At 44.2% G+C, this 25,347-nt stretch overlaps 1 protein-coding gene across 1 annotated transcript in view; it reads left to right on the forward strand.

Moving 5' to 3' along the window:
- LOC122800226 (dynein axonemal heavy chain 17-like) overlaps nt 1-25,347 on the forward strand; it is a 17,083,451-nt gene that overhangs the window by 3,740,174 nt on the left and 13,317,930 nt on the right. The window contains exon 14 of the mRNA XM_044069720.1: nt 7,839-7,985. Coding sequence (XP_043925655.1) covers nt 7,839-7,985 — 147 coding nt within the window. The remainder of the gene's footprint in view (nt 1-7,838; nt 7,986-25,347) is intronic.

Raw genomic sequence — 25,347 nt, forward strand, 5'->3', positions numbered from 1 at the left:
TAGGTCCAAAACTGCCAATGATGCTTCCGTTAAGCTAGTCACCAGTCCACCGGTACTCAGTAAGGCACCTTTGCAGCCCCTGATGCCTGCTTCTATAGATTCGCAGGCCTCTGCTGAGACCCATTCGGAGTCGGTATGCTGTGAGATGCTTCTTCTTCGACTATGGAACCTGCAGATGTATCTACCTTGGATGGGTCCAGAGCCGCTGTGCAGGCACCGGCTTCTGAGGGTGTATTCCGACCTACCGATGTTCTTATTAAACTGACAACTTAATTTTTAGCTAAAACTACCGAGTTTCTCAGGCCCAGAGTTCACACTACGCCTAGAAAACCGACGGCCAAAGTGCATGCTCAAGCTCCCATGCCACAAAAACAAATGCTTAGAATGGCTGAAGACCTTATTACTGTAATTAGGGGAAGCCAGCCTTCCCCTGCTAAAAGACAAAGAATTGTGTTTCCTTCTGATTCTACAGACCAGGAGTCCGATGACTCAGACCCTTCTGATAATCAGGACATACCCTTATCAACCTATGAGGATTCAGATGCAGAGGAATCCATTCCCTCTGCCTCCATTCAAGAGGATTTTTTTTTGGTGAAACATTGCATACTTTAAGAGAGCATTTCCGCTGGGAATGCCAGGACTATCCTCAGTCCAAAAAGAGACTCAGAATTTTTAGAGTTGCCTCGGCACAGGCCTCTAGCTATACCCCCTGTCCTGGATATTGTAGATGATGTCTGCATGGAATCCAGTCTTACTCCAGACACTTCACCACCGGCCCCTAGAAAACCTGACAGGTACTACAGAGTACCTGGTTCTCACAAAATTCTCTTTAAGAATCCTACTGCGGATCCAGATAGGGACCTAAAGGCATTAAGGCTACTACAACCAAAAACCCTACCCCTTCAGACAGGGATTCCATAGCTTTAGACAGATTGGGCAAAAAGGTATATACCTCTGCAACTCTTGCCATCAGGGCATTGAATTGCCAGTTTCACATGTTGAAGTACCAGCAACATATTATGGAACTAATTAAACAAAAATGGTGTTGCTTACAGATTGTGCAGAAAATAAAGATTTACGAGAGTTAATGCATTCTGCAAACCAAGTTAGTAAACATACTTTGTAGTGTGGTTTTGATGCCTTAGAAGCATCTTGCAGGGCTGCAGTCACTGTGTCTGTACTGAGAAGGCATGCTTGGCTGAAGGAACAAATCTTGCCAGATCATGTCAAAGCAAAATTACTAGATGCTTTTTTAAGTCATGACCGTCTGTTTGGCACCAAAACAAAATAAGTTCTTAAAAAGATGGAAGAAAAAGCTAAATCTATGCAAACTGTCAAAGATTTCTTACAGGTGCAGCCACCTAGATTCAATAGGCATTGGCCTTCTAAAAACTGGTCCTTTCCAGCCCCTCCCAGGCCTTTTCAGTCCAGACCCAGGGGAAACAGACCACCAAGACTACAGTCTCAGGGTATGCAGAAATCTAAGCAATGGAGTCCTCCCACCTCAAAAGCAGGGAGTGGTAAGCCACCCCCTTATGTAAAAAGTTCACAATGACTTTTCAATTATCCTTCCCAGCCAATTACTTGCACCCCTAGGAGGAAAACGTGCCCTTCATGCAAAAACTGGATGTCCATTACTCAGGACCAATGGGTTCTAAACATTGTATTCCAGGAATACAGATTCTACTTCCATTCACTGCCAACCCCAAGCGGGTTTCCAGACCTTCCTTCAAACCAGTGGGCAGAGGCTCAAAAGCAAGTACTTTCCCGTCTTAATATCAGGGCTATTCAACCTGTTCCAGTAGAACAAAGGGGACAGGGTTTCTAATCCAGACTGTTCCTGGTGCCCAGAAAAGAGGGCTCTTGGCACCCTATCCTGGATCTTTCAGTTCTCAACACCTTTCTGGTGGTCCCGAAATTCAAAATGCTTACCCTGCAACAGCTTTTCCCTCTGCTAGCCAAGGATGCCTGGTTATTCACCCTAGACTTAAAAGAAACTTATCTGCACATTCCCATAAGGGAGTCTTGCAGGAAATATCTATGTTTCAGGGCAGGCTCTATGCACTATCAGTTCTCTGCACTTCCCTTTGGCTTATCTACTGCACCCAGAGTATTCACAAAGTACCTGCCTCCAGCCATTGCATACTGCAGGCAGAGAAATATTCAAATTTTCCCATACTTGGATGATTGCCTGATTCAGGCGGACAGTCAGGAATTGCTACTTCAACGCCTGGCATTTGTAAAAAGACTCCTAACTTCACTGGGGTACACCATCAACTAAAAGAAATCTCAACTGGTGCCCAGTCAAAAAATTGTATTCCTGGGAGCAAGCTTGAACACAACTTCCCAGATGGCATTCCTCACTCCAGAAAAGCAGGTCTGTTTGACAAACTACTTCAAACTAATGGCCACCAAAACCCAGCTATCTGCAAGGAAAATTCTGCAAGCCCTAGGGTTCATGGCCTCATGCATTCTGCTAATTCCATATGCAAGACTACATATGAGGAAACTTCAATGGTACTTAAAAAGTCTCTGGTGTCAACATTCTCAGGACCTGGAAACAGTGATTCCTATCATACCTTGTGTTCCTTTGGTGGGCAGAAGCATGCAACCACAACAAGGGACTGCCTTTCACTCAACCCCTCAACGCCCAAACCCTGACAACAGATGCATCAGACTATGCATGGGGGGCTCAAATGGCAGGCAAATGCATTCAAGGCAAGTAAAGCCCAGGACACATTCTCCTGCATATTAATCAAAAAGAGATGCTAGCTGTACAGAATGCTCTGGCAGCCTTCAGATACCTAATCCTTCCAGGACAGCTGCTGATAAAGACAGACGACACCACAGTTATGTAGTACATAAGCAGGGAGGAACCCATTCTTACCTATTCTGCAGGTTAGCCATGGCCCTGTGGAACACAGCCTTGAGCAACCAAGTGTACCTACAAGCTCAATTCCTGCCAGGCAAACAAAATTCACTGGCAGATGACTTAAGCAGAACTCTACTAGACCCACACGAGTGGAAATTGGAGCCCAACTCCTTCAAACTTCTAATCCAGAGGTGCGGGACACCGGAGGTGGACCTGTTTGCCTCCCCTGGGAACCACTAGTTGAGCAAATTTTGCACCAGGAACCCTCACAGCAGGGCCTGGAAGGTGGATGCCCTATCATTCGCATGAGAAAACCTCTCAATTTATGCCTTCCCCCCTCTGCCCCTCCCCTCAAAAGTACTACGCAAGATCAAACAGGACAGGCCAAGGGCAATTCTTATTTTCCAGACTGGCCACGCCAGCACTGGTACCCACTCCTACGCAGTCTGACAATATTGCCACCCTGGCATCTCCATCAGACACCTTCCTTGTTGCCTCAGCAGTAGGGACAGATTTTGCATCCACAGTTGCAAACTCTAAACCTTGCAGCCTGCCTTATCCCCTGAATACACCATCAGCAACCCTCAGCAAACAGGTGCTGAATGTCATTCTTGAGGCCATTAGGCCTAGTACTAGGAAATCCTGTGTTGAAAAATGGAAAAGATAATTGTTCTTGGAATCAGTCTCAAGGAAAGGACACAGCAGTGCCCTCCTTACCTGAAATCCTTGATTACCTAGCAGAGCTACTCCACAGAGGCCTATCCTTCTCCTCCATTAAGATTCATGCCTCTGCCATCTCAGCTCATTATAATACTGAACCTTCTCTATTTTCTCACCCCCTCATCAAACAGTTCCTGAGAAGGGCTAACAATTTAAGGCCCCCTAGGAGAACTCCCACCCCTGCCTGGGACCTTAACCTTATACTGGAAAAGCTCATGCTTCCCCCTTTTGAACCTGCTGCTTCAGCAGTTAAAATTCCTCTCTTGGAAAACAGCCTTGCTTCTAGCCATAACTTCATCAAGAAGAGTGTCTGAGTTACAGGCACTAATGGCTGTGGAACCCTTCGTTATTTTCAATGCTGACCAGGTTTCTCTCAGGACTAACCCATCCTTTTTGCCTAAGGTGGTGTCCAGTGTGGCTCTAAACCAATCCATCCATTTGCCAACCTTCTTCCCCAATCCTCAGAATAAAGAGGAAAGGATCCTGCACTCCTTGGACATGCACAGACAGCTCAAGTTCTACCATGACAGGACTAAACATTTCAGAAAATCTGACCAGCTGCTAGTCAGCTTTGCTGCAGGGGCAGAGGGCAAGTCCATTGCAAAGCAAACCATTTCCAAAAAGATAGCATACTGCATCCATTTCTGCTATAAGTACCATGGGAAATCTTCCCCACAGGGGATCAGAACACATTCCACTAGGGCTACTTCCTCCTCTACAGCATTTTTCAGGGGAGTCCCTACCAGGGACATTCTGGAAGCTGCAACTTGGAGTTCTGTACACACCTTCACCAAGCATTACCACTTATCTATTTTTTCTGAATCCAGAGCTGGATTTGCTACAGCAGTCTTACAAGGCCTGCTAGCCAGCTCTAACACTTCTTGACTGCCTCCACCCTTCCTCAGTTTGGGAATCAACCCAAGTGTAATGACTGCAACAGTGAAACACAAAGAACATAGTACAGTTGTGCACACTTACCATAAATGTAGATCTTAGAGTATATTCACTGTTGCAGTCCTGGTTTCCCTCCCTCCAGCCCCCTGGTTTTCTCTATACTTTCTACCTATCATCTTTATGGCCATTTTTTTAATGGCAGTGGTATTTACTTTTTACTGGTGGTTTTCCACACCATATAATAGCTTCCTATTTGGAGGGCTCCTGACATTTGGGGCAAGTAAAACTGATGTAATGGCGTTGGCTGCATGTTTTATACCCCTGACGACCTGACGTCATGGAAGAGGCGACAGCATCTGAAGCAGAAATCCTAAGACTGTGTTATTCGGGCTACCTGCAGGCAGATAACCTAAGTGTGATGACTGCAACAGTGAATACACTCGAACATCTACATTTATGGTAAGTGTACACAACTGTACTTTTTATGTAGTTATTGTTTAATTTCCTTTTATTGTCTACCAAGATAATGACTGAAAATGAACCCCAATTTGCCTACCTGCTAACTAAAGAAATAAAGAAAGAAAGAAGCAAACACATTACAACAGACCTGTCAGTGGATGTTTTACAAGAAAAAAGAAATTCAGAAGAAAGTACTTTTTTTTTTTTTTTTACCAAACAAGTTAGACTGAAGTCGAATGATGAACACCTTAGAATGCTTTTACTAGTAGAGAACTAAAACAAAGTCCCTAAGTAAATTTGCACTTTCCTTGTGTGTGTTAAATCCCTTTAAGTATTTTTTCTTCCAGTTTGCACGGGATCCTTCTGTCTAAGAAGAGTTGGTGAGGTTCATGAATGTTACTTTCATTCCACAGAGTCCATGTCCTATATCTGGCTATCCATGGTATATGACCCCCTTATTCAGTGAGAAGCTTCAAAACTTTTTTGTCTTGATTGGAAGGCAGCTTATTAGTTAGCTGCTACAGGAAAGAGTCAGTGTTAGGAAGTTGAGGGAATTAATATCAGTTAGTGGTAGAGAGTTCTAGTACTAAACTAAGTTTCTTGGATGGAAAAAAATTGAACATCAAGTAACCAGGACTATAGAAAACTTGTGCCATTTAAGACTTACAGGACAAGACAGACTAATAGTAACTGATTGAATTTGGTAGCACCAGTGTGCCTCAATATCTGCCTGGTTTATTTGTGATGATGGCATCTAATAAAGAGTTATTGCTGAGTAGTGGTTTTGCCTAGTGACTGCAATAACATGCTGTGTTAAAACAAGCAAGGATACATAGTGCCAGACTTATAACTACGTAAAGCTCTTAATATTTCTGTTATGGTCTTCTAAGATGAATTATTCTTAATAATCCATGTTGATTCGGCAAAATATCTTTTAAGTCATTTGAGAGAAGATGTAAGTAGAATGTAAGCAGTGCAGATAAATATTTTGATAGAGCTTCCAAAATTAATCTGAGCTGTTGCCTAGTTCATAGTCTTTTACTTTAGTATTCTTGGGAATGAGGAGCATGTGGAAGGCTATTTTTTTACCTAGAAGTGTGATACTCCATCAACACTTACTCCAAGGTCTAACAGTCTTTAATTCATTATTTCATTTTCAAATACCTGCTTTACACTATTCAGGGTCACTGGGAACATTTATGCTTCATGCAGGCTTTCATGAAGATATGGTAGCTGTTTCTACCAGTCCTTCTAAAGTCAGGTTAGACAATACTTTCTGCCAAACTAGCTTATATAGTTTGCGCACCATCCTGACAGTGCAGGGGTAAAATCTCGCATTAACACAAGGAGGATATGTAAACCTCCATATAGCAGGTATCCCAAGCAGGAAATGGAGAATCAAGTGCTGTGATGCAGCAAAGCTAACTGTTGTACCATTGTGCCAGTGTACTTTTCACTGGTGAAAGCATTAACGTGTATTTATTAGATGAGGCATGAGGATACTTATATTATTTTTGACTGAATTTAAGTGATACACAACTGTTTTTTTTTTTTTTTTGAGTTGCAGCTCCATGATCTGATTAATTTCTCCTCCCAGGTCGATAGGCTATGTCCCTTTGACTGACAAGGGACTACATCATCCTTTTCAGTCAGGGATTATGACTGTTGCTTAATAAAACATTTAAGCAAACATTGTAACTCAATTGTTTGATGAAACCACGGAGAGAAGAATGATTCCATTGTCTGTTGTGATAAGTACCTTCTATAACTATAATTTCTTTCTGAAATGGGAGTTGATTTTTTCCCCACTGCATCTTACAGTACACTGAACCTCTTTAGTGCAGACCATGTCTCTGAATCATATCATATATCGGCTTCTCTTAGCCTTTATGTAAAATAATGTAATTTTCTTCATAGAAAATCACTGCAAAGTCAGGAAGTTCCCATTCTGTCAGAGCAGTAAGAGTTTAAAGTGCCTTCTGATGGAGAACTTCTTTTCAGAGATGCAGCCTGGTCCTCTTATACACATATTTCTAAACAACATAACTTGAATGCTCAATCCAAAAGCAGATCAAGCTTTGTAGGGCAGGAGCATTCCTGAATACCTGTAATACCAATTCAACAAATACTCTTAGTAAACTGTTGCGTTAATCATTCTACATGAGATTGAACTTTTACTGTAGTGAATGTTAGCCCTGAAGATGACTTGAAAGTTACGTAGCACACACTATAACCCAAGATCTTCAAATGGATTTATAGGTAACACTTTGGTAGCATTGTCAATAGAGAAAAGAACTATGGCAAGAATGACCCTGAGTATATTGTTGAAGATTTCTGGGTGAGACTTGTACTTCAAAGGAAGAGGGCAATTCTACAAGACAAGTCCCAACACTGACTGTTCCCTGTGCTGACTGAGACATCCTCAAAGAGATTGTATTATGATAGGTGTTACATAATTCCCTTTTTCTGAATTCCACTTTTGAACATTAATTTGTGTTCTGTAAATGTTTATGTATCAGTGTTTTATTAGTCACAGACATAAAGTAAACTTCAATAAGACTAGAAATGGCAAAAGTGAATAACCTTTTTTGTTTTTTCTTTTGATGAAGGTTGATCTTTGGTGAAGGTTCTGTGTTTCATAGGAGTGAATGTCTTAAGTCATTATGGACTAATACTGACAGATATGTTATTATTCTTATATTTATGGTTTTGAGATACATATATAATCCAGTAGAACATTTGTGCTTAATTAAGACTAAATAGTATTTAATGCCTGTGTAATATATTTGTATTCATCTCTTTTAAAAGGATGCTGTAATCTACTGTTGTGGCACTTTCCCAAAAAGTGATTGTTTTTAACTGAATAATTTAATCTGTTGTTGCATTTTTGCAGTTAGTTGCTGTTCTGCGTGAAGTTAAATATTTGATCGCTCTTGAGCTAAGAGATATTCCTGAGTGTGCAAAAGATGTCTTTGAAAAGAGTGAAACCTTTAGCAAATTTGTTGGCAACTTGGAACTCATTACTGGATGGTATAATAAGGTATGTTCTAAAATGTAATCATTTTCCAGATTTGTTTTTCCAACGCAGATATTTACATGTTAGGTAGCAACTTTGTTTTTAAATCTACTAGTCTTTTATCACAAAAATAAGTGGAGATTTGAACTTCTGGATCTGATAACTCAATGACCTCATAAAAGCAAAAAGTTTATAAGAAGTAGTTCACCTGAAGATCACGTACTGAGATTCACTGCAGATCAATAATTGGCTTAAACTACTTCCATATTTCACTGAGGCAGCTTTGCATATCTGTTGTGATGCTGGGTTGCAAAGCCAGAACTTTGGGTTTGAATCCTGCCATCTTTCACTTACATACTGACGTGGCCTTAAGCAATTCGCATAACGTTATTGTCTTCCTTGTTTTCTTAGGATTCTCTTGCAAGCAAACATTTTTTATGGGCTCATTGAGCCCACTTTATTAGAAATCCACTGACTCATAAGTAAGTGTTCATTTCCTTGTAGAAAATATGGTGAATGGAGTAAATCCAGTTTTTCATGGCAGTTATTTCAGCATTAGTATTAAGGCATCCACTGACACGGTTACTACTGAATGTATTTCTTTTTGGTAGTCTTCTTTGTCATCTTTATTGCATTTTCAAAGGCAGTTAGGCTTGTGAGATAGAGGGCTTTGCATTCTGTATGACTCTGAGCAAGTCAGTTACACTGTGCTCCTGGGTTGCCCTTGAAAAAGGACACCTGTGTCCATTGGGCTTATCTAGTCAATAAGTTAATAAAACAGAAAATGATAGGATGGAGAAACAATAATTATACACTTCAACACTACTGTGTTACAATCATAAATATAAGAAAAAAGCAATTGCAAAACAGTACTACAGGATGAGAATATTCATACTTGGGACTGATCCAATGTACTTATGACTGTTTAAAAATCATGCAGTGGGTAGCAAATAAACAGGCAGGATGTTAAATATTTCATGCTTCATTAAGATTATGATATTCTTAAATGTATTCATTATAAGATTCTTTAAATCATATGACTTCCTCTGCTTACAAGCAAAATAATAGGATTTCTTATGAACTTAGATAAAAATCAATCTATGACCTCATAGGATCCTAACAGCCACTAAATATAAATAAAACTTTACATTATCATTTAACGTATCAACAAATGGTTATATATTTTTTTAATATAGGATGTCTTGTTAGATTAACTATCAAGCATGTCCTTATAGCTGTCTTCCCCCAAACGGCCATCATTACAATCACAATTCTTAAAATACAAGACGGCAAAGTGTTATATTTCCTCCAAGAATGTTAACAGCTGTTTTGTAAATACATTGTCAGCTATTCCCTCCTCTAATAATGCCTACTCAGTGATCAGGACATCACCTCAGAATGATTCTAGGTCTTTATAGTAAGTTTTACTGGGGTCATTCTTTTTCTGCAATATCATCTGTTATTTGGATCAATTTAATGCTTTGTTGGTTCTCAACCTTTAACCAAAGGTATTTGAATAACTTCTTGCATTTGCTTTAAGGCAGTTCATTTTCATTTTATAGCGTCTCATAAGGTGGTGGACTTCCTTTTACATAATACATGTAATATATTTTGCCCAGTAGTAGGCAAGCACCACGCGTGTGTATCAGTGTTGACTATTTCTAATGCTCCACAAGTCCAGAATCATGGTATACTTGAATAAATTCCACAGTTACTTTGCAAAAAATCTCACCACTTATCATTGTCAGGAGTCTACATGATCAAAAAAGGGGGTACCATTGTCCCCATGCTGTAGGAAATATTCTAGACAGGTGTACAGGAATGTAAAAACAATTAGTGGAGAGGTTTCCATACATATATTTTTTTCATTCAAATACTTCAGCAGTTTGTTTGAAATCTTCTTTCAGCAGTTCATATGTAGATTCCTGAAGGGATATTCATAATATTTTTCCCAAATACTCTAAAAAAGCAGATTATTTACTAGATAGCAACAGATAAAAAACTTTAACCCCTTTGATATCACACGTTTAATCTCTGAAAGACTTTCCATTAATTCCTTAGCTAACATAAAAGTATATACAATATTATACCCTACCCCTTTTCAACTAAAAATAGTTTAAGCTGGTGGCATTTGCAAAAGCCCCTCTTGGGGATACCATAGTCATGCTGAAGATTGAAATGCTTAACCACATTTTTTTCCATTAGTTGAATACCACTAAATATGTTATATTTGTGCCTGTCTTTCATTATTATAGATGTCAATTACTAGAAAGAAAATATTCTCATGTAAGAAAAAGAAGACAAAGAGCCATTCCTTCTGTCATATTCTACAATTTCATTAGGTGCCAAACTTCCTTTCTAATAATTTAAATGTAGGGCCCAGTCGAACTGTGACATTTCCAAACTTTCAGAAAAGTGCTAAAACTGCACATTAGCAGTAGTATAGATTTAAGTTAAACTCTGCTGCTTTCAATGCCATTCAGTAATTCTGAGTCATCCATTTTAGCCAGCTATATAGTTTTGCCTAAACATACATTTTTTGGGTTTGGGACTGTGACACTGCCAGCCCAGCTATCTGGAATTTTCTAAATAATCATATGTCATTTGTGAATATTAATATGATTTATTTGCTTGTCTTACAAATGTAAGAGAACTGTATGTTATGTACTGAGCTTCAAGAATGTAACTACAGTATACTCTACTTATGGAAAAGAACAGAAATGTTCATAGGTTCATACTAGGCTATCTGCCCTAGGGCATTTATAAGCCTAGCCAGAGTGTGTTTGGCTTTCGCCACCCATTTTAAATGAATTTTGCTATGCCCTTTTTCGAGGTTAGTATACTGTGCCTCTGTCAGAGGATGCCAGACTTCCTGTGGAAGGGAAGCTGGGAAAGATTAATAAAACAGAGTTGAGACAGGCTCAGCTCTCAGACCCTACATTGCAAGGCCTGATGAAGGTAGCTAGTGAGGCACCTGATGTTCAAGGGAAGGGGGATTCTGCATATTGGGATAAAGGGTTACTGTATAGAGAGTGGGCCATGAGGGAGGGCTAGAGGGTGAGAGAATACAGCAGTTGGTAGTGCCCAGAGCCTACCATCTGACACTTCTAGCCATAGCCCATGATATTCCATTTACAGGACATATGGGGATAACATGTACAAAGATACATATTTTGCAGAACTTTTGTTGACCTGGGGTTTCCAGAGATGTAACAGGGTACAGCAGGACCTGTGAGCAGTGCCAAATGGTAGGCAAGGCAGGAGACAAGGTGAAAGCTCCTTTGATGCCTTTGCCTGTGGTTGAGGAGCCATTTCATTGGGTAGCTGTGGATATTGTGGGGCCTCTGAGAACCCCAGGTTCCACAGGGAAAATGTATATTCTAGTGGTAGTAGGTTATGCTAACAGATACCCTAAGGCAGTGGCTTTGTCCTCCATTGAGGCAGAAAAGCTGGCAAATGCTTTGTTAGAGATCTTCAGCAGGGTAGGTTTCCTAAAAGAAATACTGACTGACAGGGGTGCCAGTTTCATGTCAGACCTGCTGGCCTGTTTGTGGAAGTACTGTGGGGTGAAGCACCTAAATACAACCCCTACCATCCCCAGACTAATGGTCTTGTTGAGAGGTTGAACTCTACACTCAAGTCCATGCTACAGGCATTTGCAAACCAGTTTAAGAGGGACTGGAACAAATATTTGCCCCATCTGTTGTTTGCTTACAGAGAGGTGCCCCAGGAATCCACAGGTTTTTCACCCTTTTTGAGTTGTATTGGGCATAGGGTGAGGGGACCTCTAGATTTGATTCGAGATGAGTGGGAGGGTGAGTGTGAATTTCATAAGGAGTCTGTTGTGGCATATATCCTAAACCTCAGGGCAAGTCTCAGGGAACTCATTGGCTTGGCCCAGGAGAACCTGACAGAAGCCCAACAGCAGAAAAAGGTCTGGTATGACAGCAGTGTTCAAGCTAGAGAGTATGCTGTAGGGCAGAAGGTAATGGTTCTCATTCCTGTCAGACACAACAAGCTGCAGGCAGCTTGGGAGGGACCCTACAAGGTGGTAAAGAAAGTCAGTGATGTTAACTACATGGTAGAACTGCTAGGCAGGAGGCAGGGGCACAAATTATGCCATGCTAACATGATGAAACCTTACCATGATAGGGAGGCCCTTGTGCTGATTATTTGCAGAGGATGGCAAGAGGAATCTGAGGGGGATCTGGTGACTGATCTCAGTGAGGCTCGAATTGATACCTCAATGGAAGGGGTAGCAATGTCCCAGCAGTTATCCACTACCCTAGTCCAAGAAATCCGAGCAGTGTTGCAGGGGTTTGGGGATATGTTCACTGGGAAACCAGGTTACACCCACCTCGTGCAGCACCATGTGGATACGGGACCCCAAAGGCTTATTAAGCAGGCCCCTTACAGGGTGCCTGAGAGAGTCAAACAGACTCTGAGGGAGGAGATACAGGAAATGTTGTAACTAGGGAAAAGATGACTGCATAAGTATGTGATTTACTGTTACTGTTATATGATTTCTGACTGTTATCTAATCCACTACAAGCCCTTAGGTCAGCTGTCTGTGCATTATGGTCTGTTGATCTTCTGTCTGTCACAGTCATTGCACGCTTACTCCACAGACACCACAGGTCCCCTTACAGCCTCTCTAGGTTCCTTTGTACCTCTCCTAACAACACACATCCACAGTCAGTCAGCTCACCCTCACTCCTCTTACTTTACTGCTCACTGAGTTGTTGTGCACTTTGTAATAACTAGCCATATTCTTAATATCAGTTATTATCTTTTTTTTTTACAGCACACTTGGTCTGTCTGTATCATCACAGCTAGCCCCCCCCCCCCCCGCCGCCAGCAACTAAATAAAACCACTGCTATGCTCCAATTTCTCCCTACAGTTTTGCAAGCCAATAATAACACTTTTTTAATAAGGATGCCTACTAGACAAGTCTGCATAGGTGACTGAATGTTTGCAGTTCTTGTTATTAGCAGATTTGGTCCTTAATACTTATCTTTTAGACATTGTGACTGGTTATTTACATTTCTTTTTATAGCACATTTGTTACTTTTACTAGTTATTTTGTAAACATTGGTTTTGCAGGTGTGCACACCGGCAAGGACTCCCCCACCCCAGGCAACTATAGCTTTGCCTCTCGCCACTGGGTGGCACAGCTAACAATATACTTGCTATATCTTGTCCCAGATGCATCTGCCTCCATATTCAATACTTGTAAAGTAAGGCTAGTACCATTTACTTGGTGTGTTTAGTCCCCAGCTTTGACTCTCACCACTGGGTGGCACAGCTAACAATATACTTGCTATATCTTGTCCCAGATACATAAGCCTCCATATTCAATACTTGTAAAGTAAGGCTAGTACCATTTTACTTGGTGTATTTGGTCCCCAGATAGATTTACCTTCCTTTGTTTTACTTAGACACTAGGGCCATAAAAGTAGTGATGTGAAGTTGTTCTGTCTCGCCGTTTTGTTCTTACACGTGGGGTCGGAGCCGATCCCTCGGCTCGAATCGGCTGCTTTTCAAGCTCAGACTCTCAGAGAAGCTCGAGACCTAGTGTATATCCCATGATGCTCTACTGTACATCCCCAGATCTAGTTTGCCGCTGCAACGGATCAACAGCTCGTCGGAGTTAGCTCGGGCCAGTGAATTTAAATTTCTAGTTATAACTTTTTTTTTTCCTTTCTCAAAATTTGTTCTTTGTGTCTAAATATTATGTATATAGAGAGTGTTTAAAAGTATAGTGTTTGGATTCTGGTTAGTTAGATTCTTAGAACGTTAAATACTTCCTTTTCTTCAGGTCTTTGGCCTTTCCTTGGGCGTGACAGGGCTCTGTCAGCCGTTTTGTGTGTGTTATTTTATATATATATATATATATATATATATATATATATATATATACAGTTAGAGTGGTAGTTGTTATATATACCTTAGCTAATAGTAGTTGTTGTTAGACTTTTAAAACTCTATACTTAGCGTGATTTAGTAGACTGTTAAGATATATACATTTATACATATCTTTAACTATGAGTTGATCATCTATCAATATATTTGTATTCCCCTTTTTCTTTATGTCAGCATAACGTAGACTGTGCTGTTTTTCGTTTTAAGCATTGAATTTTTATCTTGTGCCATAAGGGTTAATCCAAACTCTCAATCATTGTTTTAATTGTTTAATCATATTGATTCTGATTGCTAATTATGCAAATTGATAGCTTTGGAGATATGTATAAAAGTGCTTTAGTTGAAAGTTTTAGTCAAACCTGATGAAGCGTGTTTTTGGATACACGTGAAAGCGCTTGTTATTTTAGTCTTGTAATAAATAGATATTGTTTTTACATCGTGGTGGTTTCTATCTGGTTTATTTCTTATATCTTTAACTATATCATAGTGTGTTGTTATTGTTAAACCATGTCTGAAAAACAAAAATCAGGGTTTAAAAGGTGTGAGTGTGGTCAGAAAATGTCTGTTACAGACAATCACTCCACCTGCATCTACTGCTTAGAGCACACCTCTTGTAGGTGTATCGAGCCTATCTGCCATTCCTTTAGTGCCAGGGTCCTCCTGGAAAGGCGCAGGAAATTGGTGGATAGAGGACTCCGAAAACCTGAATTTCAGGCTTCTTTAGATAAGGCTGACACCTCTTCCAAGGCTTCGAAGGGGTAGAAGTCTTCCAAAGGATCCTTGAAGCCCAAGTCATCGGCTCCGAGTTCCTCAAGCATGGTCCGTGCATCGGCTCCACAGTCCTTGGAGCAGTGTATCGAGTCCTTGCCTCGGGGTCCAGTTGTGGAACCGATATTGGAGACTCCTCAGTCTCCAATTCTTCAATCGGTTCCATCTTCGGCCCCTTCGACCCATCCCTCGACTCATTCTTCCAGGCTTTCCGATGTGGATCTGGACCGAGTGGTTAAGAGGCTCTTAGAGAACCCGGCCGTGGCCAAAATGCTATCTGCTTCGAGCCACTCGGCTTCGAAACCTGAAATGCCCCCTTGGCTTCTCCACCTCCTCCTCCGAAGCCAGCCGAGCGTTCGGAGCTGGGTCAGGCAGAACCAGTATTGTAGAACCCTTGGAGCTGAGGTTTGATCCTCCTCCCTCGGCTCCATCAACTTTGATCTCCTCGGTTCCAACCGAGGAATCTCAGGGCCGACAGTCCCTCGCCGGCTCCGGGGTGGAGAGTCGAACCAATACTTCGGTTCCGACTCTTCCACTTGGGGCTTTGGCGCAGGTGGCCTCGGCTCCGTCCTCTGGATTGGAGCGGAGGGTCTCGGTCCGGGGAGAGCTGCCGGTCTCTTCGGAGCCGACTGACTTCTCGGACCGGGATTCTGGTGCCTTCAATGCCATGAGGAAGGTCATGGCTGCCAAGACCACTACCTCCTTGGATCTGTCTTCACCTTCCCCAAAGGGGCCTCATTCTACCTCTTCCCCGCAGATCCCCACAAAGTGTCGAGATCCAGGGCCTCAGGTATCCCCATTGGGTGACCCCTCTTCTCTGGAAACTTCACCGGATGCCCCCACCGATAAAGTCCCTAGGAAGAGATTGTGCAAGAGGAGGCACTTGGATTCCCCACAGGAATCTCTAACATCGGATACCGACTTGGAGGAATCAGAAGGGTCCCCACGGTCCCCCTCAGAAGATGTCTGCTTCGCAGACATATTGGAAATCTTAAGGCAGAGAGGTGATTGGCAGTCCCTTGTCCCTTCTGAGGATGAGTCTGTTCTCCTAAAAGCCTTCGGATCTCAACCATCCACCTCCTGGGTTACGCCACCCTTCGATGAGCTGATGGAACTGGTTGCTCGAAGGGCGTGGGAATCCCCTGACTCAGTGGAACCGGTCCCACAGAGGCCCAATAAATTTATTACTTCCCCCACCGACAAGGCCTTTTTTACAAAAGGAGTCCCAGGTGATGCCATGGTGGTGGCTGCGGCCACCAAGAAAGAGATGTCGGAAACCTCTTTGGCTGTCCATCCTACTAATAGAGATTCTAGGATGATGGACAGATGTGGGAAACGCATATTTAGTTCTGCGGCATTTTCCATGAGGTCACTCAACTACCTGACACATTTTACCCACCTTCAATGAGATCTCCTAAAAGAGCTGGGAGATGCTCTTCAGGGTAATACAGCTGATGCAGTCTCGGAAAAGGTGACTGCACAACTCAACATCCTCAATTCAATAGTAAACTCGTCCATGCGCCTCATTTCATATGCGGCCGATGGATCGAGTAGGGCATTAGGCTCAGCGATAGCTCTTCAGAGGCAATCGTGGGTGCGCCTTTGCTCCTTTGTGGAAGCCTTTAAATCTTCATTTGTCATTACCCCATTCGACGGGTCTGCCTTGTTCGGACCCAGAGTTAAGGCGACACTTACTAGGTGTGAACAGGAAGGGAAGACTCTGCTGTAGGGGTCCGTTTTTCCACTCCAACCAGACCGTACCCCAAAGGGCAACGAAGTGGAAAAATGTGGTTCTGAAAACCTCAAGGAGCTTTCCAAAACACACCTACCGATACCCCCTCTAGAGGCAGATGAGGGGGCAGAAATGGAAGACGCTATCCAAACGGCAGAGACGGTCCACAGAACTAGGGTGACAGGGACCAGTTCTCTGGTAAGCCCTATCAGCATTCCTGAAAGGAAGCCCGGCTGTCCTACTTTGGAGGCAGTCGGGGGTCACTTGGCTTTATACCCAGACACCTGGTTAAACATTACAACGGACTGTTGGGTAAAAAGCATCATTACCAGAGGTTATTACATCCCCTTTATAAAAACCCCACCTATATGTACAAGGATCCCAGATGTACCACCCAGTCTGAGAAAATTAGCAGCCATAGAAATCGAAAAGCTGCTAGACAAAAGAGTCATCTAGCCAGTCCCGGCCGACCAAATAGGATCCAGAACTTACTCAAGGTTCACCAAATGTATGGTAGTGGTCACGGCACACCTGAGACGGTTGGGATTCCGAGTGTTTCCATATCTGAACGACTGGCTCCTCACCACCACCTCCAGGCATCAACTAATCCAAACAAGGGACTACACCATAGACCTTTGTTGCCAGTTGGGCATAACCCTAAACTTCGAAAAATCTGCGTTATCGCCCTCGCAGCATATTACATTTATAGGGGCAGAACTGGACACCGTCAACGCAAGGATCAGGTTGCCCCAATCAAGAATCGTAACTCTAAAAAATCAAGTATCCAGTCTCTTAGCCCGCAACAAAGCACCAGCGTCCCAGATACTACAACTTTTAGGAACCATGGCAGCCACATTGATAGCAGTCCCGTTAGGCCGCATGCACATGCGAATACTCCAGTGGTTACTCTTCGCACATTGGTCTTACCAACAACTACCCATGTCTCACGAGATCAGGTTAACCAATCTTTGCAAGAAGAATCTCAGCTGGTGGCTGAACAGCGACCAAGTGATAATGGGTCGTCCCTTCATTTTTCTCCAACCCACAGCCACAGTGACCATAGATGCTTCCCTGACAGGGTGGGGGGGGGCTATTTCAGGGAAAGACTGTCCAAGGCACTTAGTCAATCATAGAAACACACTTGCATATAAATGTCCTGGAGCTGAGAGCGTTGTTCCTAGCGTTTCAACACTTTCATGACTCTCTTCCTCCAGGCACAATTGCTATCCAGACAGACAACATGTCGGTTGTCTGGTACATCAACAAACAAGGGGGAACCAGATCATACCCTTTATGCCGGGAGGCCTTAAGGATTTGGCAATGGGCTGTATCCACCAGATGCTTTCTGATAGCAACGCACATCCCGAGGTCATCCAACGTGATAGCGGACAAACTAAGCAGAGCCATGCTTTTGCCCCATGAGTGGTTTCTCAAACAACAGGTAGCGGACAACATTTTCTGCAGATGGGGCCAGCCTTGCTGCGATCTGTTTGCATCTCTGATGAATGCCAAATGCAGCAGCTACTTTGCCCTTTATCCCCCACCGGGGAATGAACCCAGGGACGCGCTTGTACACGATTGGCCCCCGGGCCTCCTATATGCCTTTCCGCCAATACCCCAATTCTCAAATTCATGCAGAAAGCCAAAAGTCTGGGAAGGACTGTGATATTGATAGCCCCGTCTTGGCCTCGACAGATTTGATTTCCCTTCCTGTGGAAGTATCAACTGGAAGAACCATGGATTCTGGACCCAGTGCCGGATCTTCTGACTCATTCGTCGGGAGTTCTCCATCCCTCCCTCACTTCCCTAAAACTGACAGCTTGGCTGCTCCAATTCCCACATTAGCCAGGTCACAAGATTTGTCTGCTGCGGTCCAACACATTATAGTTTCCTCTCATAAACTATCCACCAGGAAACTATATAATAGGAAATGGAAACGGTTTGTTCACTGGGCTTCTCAACATGACACTGACCCTTATGTAGCACCTGTCCATAGCATCTTAGAGTTCTTGTCTTCCTTGTTCCATGATGGCGTGGCTGCTGCCACCATTAGAGTTTAATTAGCTGCTATCTCAAACTTCCATGTAGGCTTTAACGGCTCCAACATTATGTCACACAGACTATGTAAAGCATTCTTAAAAGGAACCCACCACCTCAGGCCACCTATTAGGCATGCTGTCTACCCCTGGAATTTGAATCTGGTTTTATCCCAACTGATGCTCACCCCCTTTGAATCTGCTTCATCTTGCCATTTAAAGTTTTTGTCTTGGAAAACTTTATTCCTGGTAGCCATTACATCTGCACGTAGGATCTCCGAACTGCAGGCCTTGTCTTCCAAACCCCCATACTTGATTTTTCATCCTAATAGGGTATCCCTCAGGAATAATCCTACCTTTCTTCCCAAGATCGCTTCAGAAAAAAACTTAAATCAGTCCATTGAGCTCCCAACCTTCTTCAAACACCATACCAACAAACTGGAATATATGATGTTAAGTTGTCCATCTCGCCTTCATTCTTGCTGGATGGGTTCGGAGCCGACCTCGGCTCTGACTCGGCCACTCTAAAAGCTCGAGAGTTGGTTCCACCGGCTCGAGGCTGCCCCTATATCCCACAATGCTAGGCGTGAATTACCCCAGATCTCGTTTGCCGCTACAGCGATCGAGGTGTTTTCTACCGGCTCCAGGTTAGTTTAAATTAGATTAGTCTAATAACCTTTAAACTTACTCTAGATTAGTTTATCCCCTTTTGTTACCTTTAGTGTAGTGGATATTTATCCCTTCTACCATCTTATCCAGCCCCTTTTTTTTTCAAGAACTAATAAGTTCTTTCCTTAGGCCTTCGGGCCCTTCCTTCCCTCAAAACAAACTCATATTAAGGGGTTTGCTTAAGCCTGAAGGTTCCCTATCTGCTACCTCGGGAAAACCTTCCAAGGCTTCTAAGACCTCGGCTCCAGCTTCTGAGTCGAGGCCTAAGGCTTCGAAGCCTGCTGCTACATCGGCTCCGGCTGGAGCCGATGAGTCTTTGACTACAGTGTCTGTGGTTCCCTCGGCTCCGGCCGGAGCCGAGGCATTAGAGATTCCTGGGTCGGCTCCGATCAGACCATCGGAGCCGACATCTAGAAAGAGGTCGAGGTCACCATCCCTTGGCTCTGTTCATTCGGCTCCAGCGTCTCCCTTGCTGTCTGAACGGAGCCACAGATCTCACTCCTCCAGGTCATCGAGGCTCTCGGATCATGACCTCCAGAGGGTAGTGAGTCGACTTTTAAAGTCCGAGGCACTGGCCCAAATGCTTCAGAGCCCGACTCATCAGTCGATGCCTCAACTTATTCCTATAAATATTCCTCCTCCGACTCCTTTGAGCTCGGAGCAGGCGCCTCGGAACCGAGACTGTGGTAGCGTCGGAGCCGATACATTTGTCTTCGGCTCCGTCGTCGGCTCCGATTTCTTCTTTTGAAGAATCTCGGCGCCGGACTTCCCTTGTCGGCTCCAAGGGGGTGAGTGGCATCGGACCCTTGTCCGACCCCCCTCTCCCTCTCGGTGCTTCGGCGCTGGTGAGTTCGGCTCTGACATCGGCCTCGGAGCCATCTCTGTCGGTGCCGAGGGAGGTTCTCAGCTTCTCGGAGCGGGAACCTCTGGCTCTGCCAGACAGGGGTGCTTTTGAGGTCATGCGGAGTGTGTTGGAACCTTGTTCGACTCCACAGTCGGCTCCGTCCGCCCCTCCCTCTTCGGTGCCTCTGGTTATGTCGACTCACTCCCTCATCCCAGACCGCAGAGAGCCAGCTCCTCAAGAATCCCCTGTGGGGATCTCATCTTCTTCCGAGGCCTCCCCTGAATTGGCAGGGGAGCCCCCTAGGAAGAGAAAGTGTAAGAGGAAGCACATAGACTCACCTGAGTCTGTCACCTCTGACACAGATTTAGAGGATTCCGAGGGTTCCCCCCGTTCCCCTTCTGAAGATGTCTCCTTTGCGGACATTCTAGAGATCCTGAAACAGAGGGGAAATTGGCCAACCCTTAACCCTTCGGAGGATGAATCTGTGTATCTTGAGGCGTTTGGCTCTCACCCTTCCACTTCCTGGGTGTCCCCCCCCTTTGATCCCCTCATGCAGGTGGTGGCAAAGAAAGCCTGGACGGCTCCTGACTCAGTGGACCCTACCCCCAGGAGACCTTCTAAATTTATAACAGCACCAACTGACAAACAATTTCTAACCAAAGGTGTTTCTGTGGATGCTATGGTGGTAGCTGCTGCCACCAAGAAGGAACTAGCTGATCCTTCAGTGCCTGTTCATCCCCCTAACAAAGAATCTAGGTCTATGGACAGGTATGGGAAGCGGATGTTTTCGTCAGCGACCTTTGCAATGCGTTCGCTGAACTACCTATGCCATTTCACCCGTCTCCAGAGAGACTTGATCAAGGAAGCGAGTGAGATGTTGAAGGATCCTTCAGCTGCAGATTTTCAGGACAAAATGAACACCCAGCTGACTACCCTGAATTCGATAGCTAACTCCTCCATGCGCCTCCTCTCATATGCGGCTGATGGAGCGAGTAGAGCCGCAGGGACAGGTGTTGCCTTACGCCGGCATGCCTGGATGCGTCTATGCAATTTTGCGGACCCCTTTAAAATGTCTTTCACTAATTCCCCGTTTGATGGATCATCTCTCTTTGGTCCTCAAGTGAAAGAAACCTTGACTAGGTGCGAGACGGATGGCAAAACTCTCTCTGCCGTCGGAGTCCGTTTTTCTACTCCTTCTAGACCTTACCCCAAAGGCCAGAAAAGTGGAAAAATGTGGTTCCGCAAACAATCACAAGGGAATTTGCCTGACGCACAGAGTCGGTTCCCATCCAGAGGCAGAGGAGGGAACAATAATGGTAGACGTCGCCCCAGAGGCAGAGGGGGTCCGCAGAACCAGGGCAATCGAGAAACCTTTTCCGATAAGCCCTTTCAGCATCCCTGAGGTGTTGCCCGACTGTCCACCTTCGGAGGCAGTCGGGGGAAGATTGTCACTGTACCCAGAAGCCTGGCTATCCCTGACTCAAGACAAGTGGGTACAGTCCATCATTTCCGAAGGCTATTCCATTCCCTTCGTTCGCATTCCAAACCAATCAAAAAAATCCCTTCCAGATGTTCCACCCACTCAAAGGGATCTTGCAGCTTTGGAAATTTCAAAGCTGCTTGCAAAAAGAGCAATTCAGCCAGTTCCAGCAGACCAGCAAGGATCCGGAATCTACTCCAGGTTCTTTTTAGTTCCAAAGAAAACAGGGGACTGGAGACCAATTTTGGATCTCAGTATCTTGAACAAGTCAGTCAAGAAAACAAGATTTCGGATGGTCATGCTGCAGTCCATCCTTCCCCTATTGGGAAAGGGAAACTGGATGTGCTCTATAGACCTTCAGGATGCGTACTATCACATAAAAATGAACAGACGCTCCAGAAGATTCCTCCGCTTCAGGCTGGGAACCAGTCATTTTCAATTCAGGGCCCTGCCCTTTGGTCTCACCACTGCCCCCCGGGTGTTTACCAAATGCATGACAGTGGTAGCTTCTCACCTGAGACGTCAAGGATTCCAGGTGTTTCCATATTTGGACGACTGGCTCCTCACAGCTCCCACCAAGCATCTTCTTCTAATGGCCAGGGACTACACCTTTCGCATTTGTCAAAATTTAGGCATTTCAATAAATTGTGAAAAGTCTGTTTTGTCGCCTTGTCGTACTATTACCTTCATAGGCGCAAAGCTAGACACAGTCAACATGTCTGCGAGACTAACAGATCAGAGAATAACAGACATACACATACTGGTCTCGCTCCTCTTCAGCAGCAACAGAATCAAAGCCAGGTTAGTTCTGAAAGTGTTGGGGATTATGGCGGCTGCCATACCTCTGCTTCCATTAGCCAGATTCCACATGAGAATCCTTCAATGGATACGCTTCACGCAATGGTCATACCAGCAACTTCCGATGTCCCACACCATTATGATTACGCAAACATGCAGAAATCATCTTCTGTGGTGGATGTCTTCCCCTCAGCTCTTATTGGGAAGACCCTTTGTTCCTTCCCCTCCGGTTGCTACTCTGACAACGGACGCCTCCCTGATCGGGTGGGGGGGGCATTATCAGGGCAGAACTGTCCAGGGCACATGGCAACCAGACGAATGCCACTTGCACATAAATGTTCTAGAGATGAGAGCAGTGCTTTTAGCGTTGCAAGCCCTTCAAGACTCTCTTCCCTTGGGAACGATAGCAATCCAGACGGACAATATGTCTGTAGTGTGGTATATCAACAAACAAGGCGGAACCGGGTCCTACCCCCTGTGTCGAGAAGCACTCAGACTGTGGCAATGGGTGATTTCTTCTCAGCGGTTTCTGATAGCAATGCACATCCCCGGGAAGTCCAATCAAATCGCGGACAAGTTGAGCAGAGCTATCCTCATGCCTCACGAGTGGTCTCTGAAAGACTCTGTTGTGAGAGAAATTTTTCTCAAGTGGGGTCAGCCTTGCTGCGACCTTTTTGCTACTCCCCAAAACAGCAAGTGCAGAGATTATTTCACCCTATTCCCTTTACCAGGCCAGCCCAGCAGAGACGCTCTAGTCCAAGTTTGGCCCCAGGGACTTCTGTATGCATTTCCTCCCTTCCCACTAATCTCTCAAGTGATACAGAAAGCTATCGCTCAGAAGGCCTCGTTGATCCTCATTGCTCCTTACTGGCCTCGACAGGTTTGGTTCCCCTTTCTACATCATTTTCTGTTGGAGCGACCTTGGCATCTGGACCTAGTTCCAGATCTTTTGATCCATCAATCGGGTCAGTTTCATCGCTCCCTTCCCTCTCTGAACCTCACTGCTTGGTTCCTCCAATTCCAACCTTAGCCAGGCTTCCTCAAATATCTCACTCTGTTCGAGATATTTTGATAGCTTCCCATAAATCTTCCACTCGAAAGATTTATTTGAGTAAGTGGGAACGTTTACCTATTGGGCAAGGAAGGACATAGATCCTTTCACTGCTTCCATCCAAATGGTCCTTGATTTTCTAGCTGAACTCTTCCATGCAGGTTCATCTCCTTCTACTCTTAAAGTTCAATTGGCAGCTATTTCTAACTTTCATGTGGGCATTTCAGAGTCTGCCATAATGTCCCACAAGCTTTGCAAAGCCTTTTTGAAAGGAGTTTTTCTACTCAGACCTCCTATAAGAAATCCTCCTCCTCCTTGGGACCTAAATTTAGTTCTTAGTTCTTTGATTCTTCCCCTTTCGAACCTGCAGCCTCCTGTTCTTTAAAATTGCTATCATGGAAGACTCTCTTTCTGGTAGCTATTACTTCAGCTAGAAGAGTTTCAGAACTTCATGCACTCAGCTGTCGACCTCCTTATCTGTTGTTCCATAAGGACAGGGTATCTTTATGAACCAACCCGTCCTTTTTACCTAAGATAGCCTCGGCGTCTAACCTAAATCAAAGCATTGACCTCCCTGTGTTTTTTCCAGAATATTCTAATAGGTCTGAACAAAAATTGCATTGGCTAGATGTTCATCGTCAGTTAAGGTACTATTTGGATAGAACCAAACAATTTAGAAAATCTGACCAGCTGTTTGTCTCTTATGCAGAAGGCAGAAAGGGACTTTCAGTTTCAAAGGTATCATTATCTAGATGGCTAACATCTCTGATTTCCCTTGTTTATGAAATTAGACACCAAAAGCTGCCTAACAAACCTAAAGCCCATTCCACCAGAGCTTTGGCTACTTCTATAGCCTTCCAAGACAGACTGCCTATTGACACCATTTGTGCAGCGGCTACTTGGGCTACTCCTCACACTTTCATTTCTCATTATAAGTTGGATTTAGCTTCTAGGCATAGAGCTAACTTTGGTTCCACTGTTCTCAAGAGTCTGTTCCGTTAGGCCACCCAGGACAAGGTGCTAGGGACGCGGTCCCATCCAGCAAGAATGAAGGCGAGATGGACAACTTAACATATAGAAGTTATGTTCTTACCATAACGTTCCATGTTAGTTGTCTTCTTCTCGCCTTCTTTCTTGCATCCCACCCTCCTTCCCCCTGGCCTGGACAGACCTAGAGGAGTTTGATTGTGACCTCTCTTTCTACCACCTCTTTGCGATAGGTATATGCTCTGCTGTGCATATTTTCCTAGATCAGGCTTAGGTCACCCTTTCTCTTTCCCTTTGTTTATAGAGGTGGACTCTTTTCCAGTTTTTCCTGGTTGTATTATTAGCTGGGCCTAGCTCACAAACGAGATCTGTGGTAATTCACGCCTAGCATTGTGGGATATAGGGGCAGCCTCGAGCCGGTGGAACCAACTCTCGAGCTTTTAGAGTGGCCGAGTCGGAGCCGAGGTCGGCTCCGAACCCATCCAGCAAGAAAGAAGGCGAGAAGAAGACAACTAACATGGAACGTTATGGTAAGAACATAACTTCTATTTACACAAGCTTGATGTGCATAGACAACTGAGGTTCTATCTAGATAGAACGAAGGATTTCAGACAATCAGATCAACTCTTCGTTTCTTATGCAGACAATAAGAAAGGTTTTACAGTGTCAAAAACCACACTATCCAAGTGGCTCTCTGACTGCATCAGATTCATTTATGCTTCCAGGAATCAACCATTAGAAACTAACATCAAAGCCCACTCTACACGAGCTGTTTCTACGTCATTGGCTCATGCAGCTCGCTTGCCTTTAGATACCATCTGTGCAGCTGCCACATGGTCAAAACCTCACATGTTTATTACTCATTACAAAGTGGATAGGACTTCCAGGGACAGGGCTATGTTTGGTTCCACTGTGCTCAGGAATGTTCTCCCATGAGCCACCCAGGGTTAGAGTGCTTGGGACGCTACCCACGTGTAAGAACAAAACGGCAAGATTGAACAACTTCACATAAAGAAGTTATGTCCGTACCATAACGTTTCATGTGAGTTGTTCATCTCGCCTTTTGTTCTTACATTCCCGCCCACCTTCCCCCTCCAG

This window comes from Protopterus annectens, chromosome 4.part0 (assembly GCF_019279795.1).
Source record: "Protopterus annectens isolate FY-2018-M chromosome 4.part0, PAN1.0, whole genome shotgun sequence".
Classification (NCBI taxonomy): Eukaryota; Metazoa; Chordata; order Ceratodontiformes; family Protopteridae; genus Protopterus; species Protopterus annectens.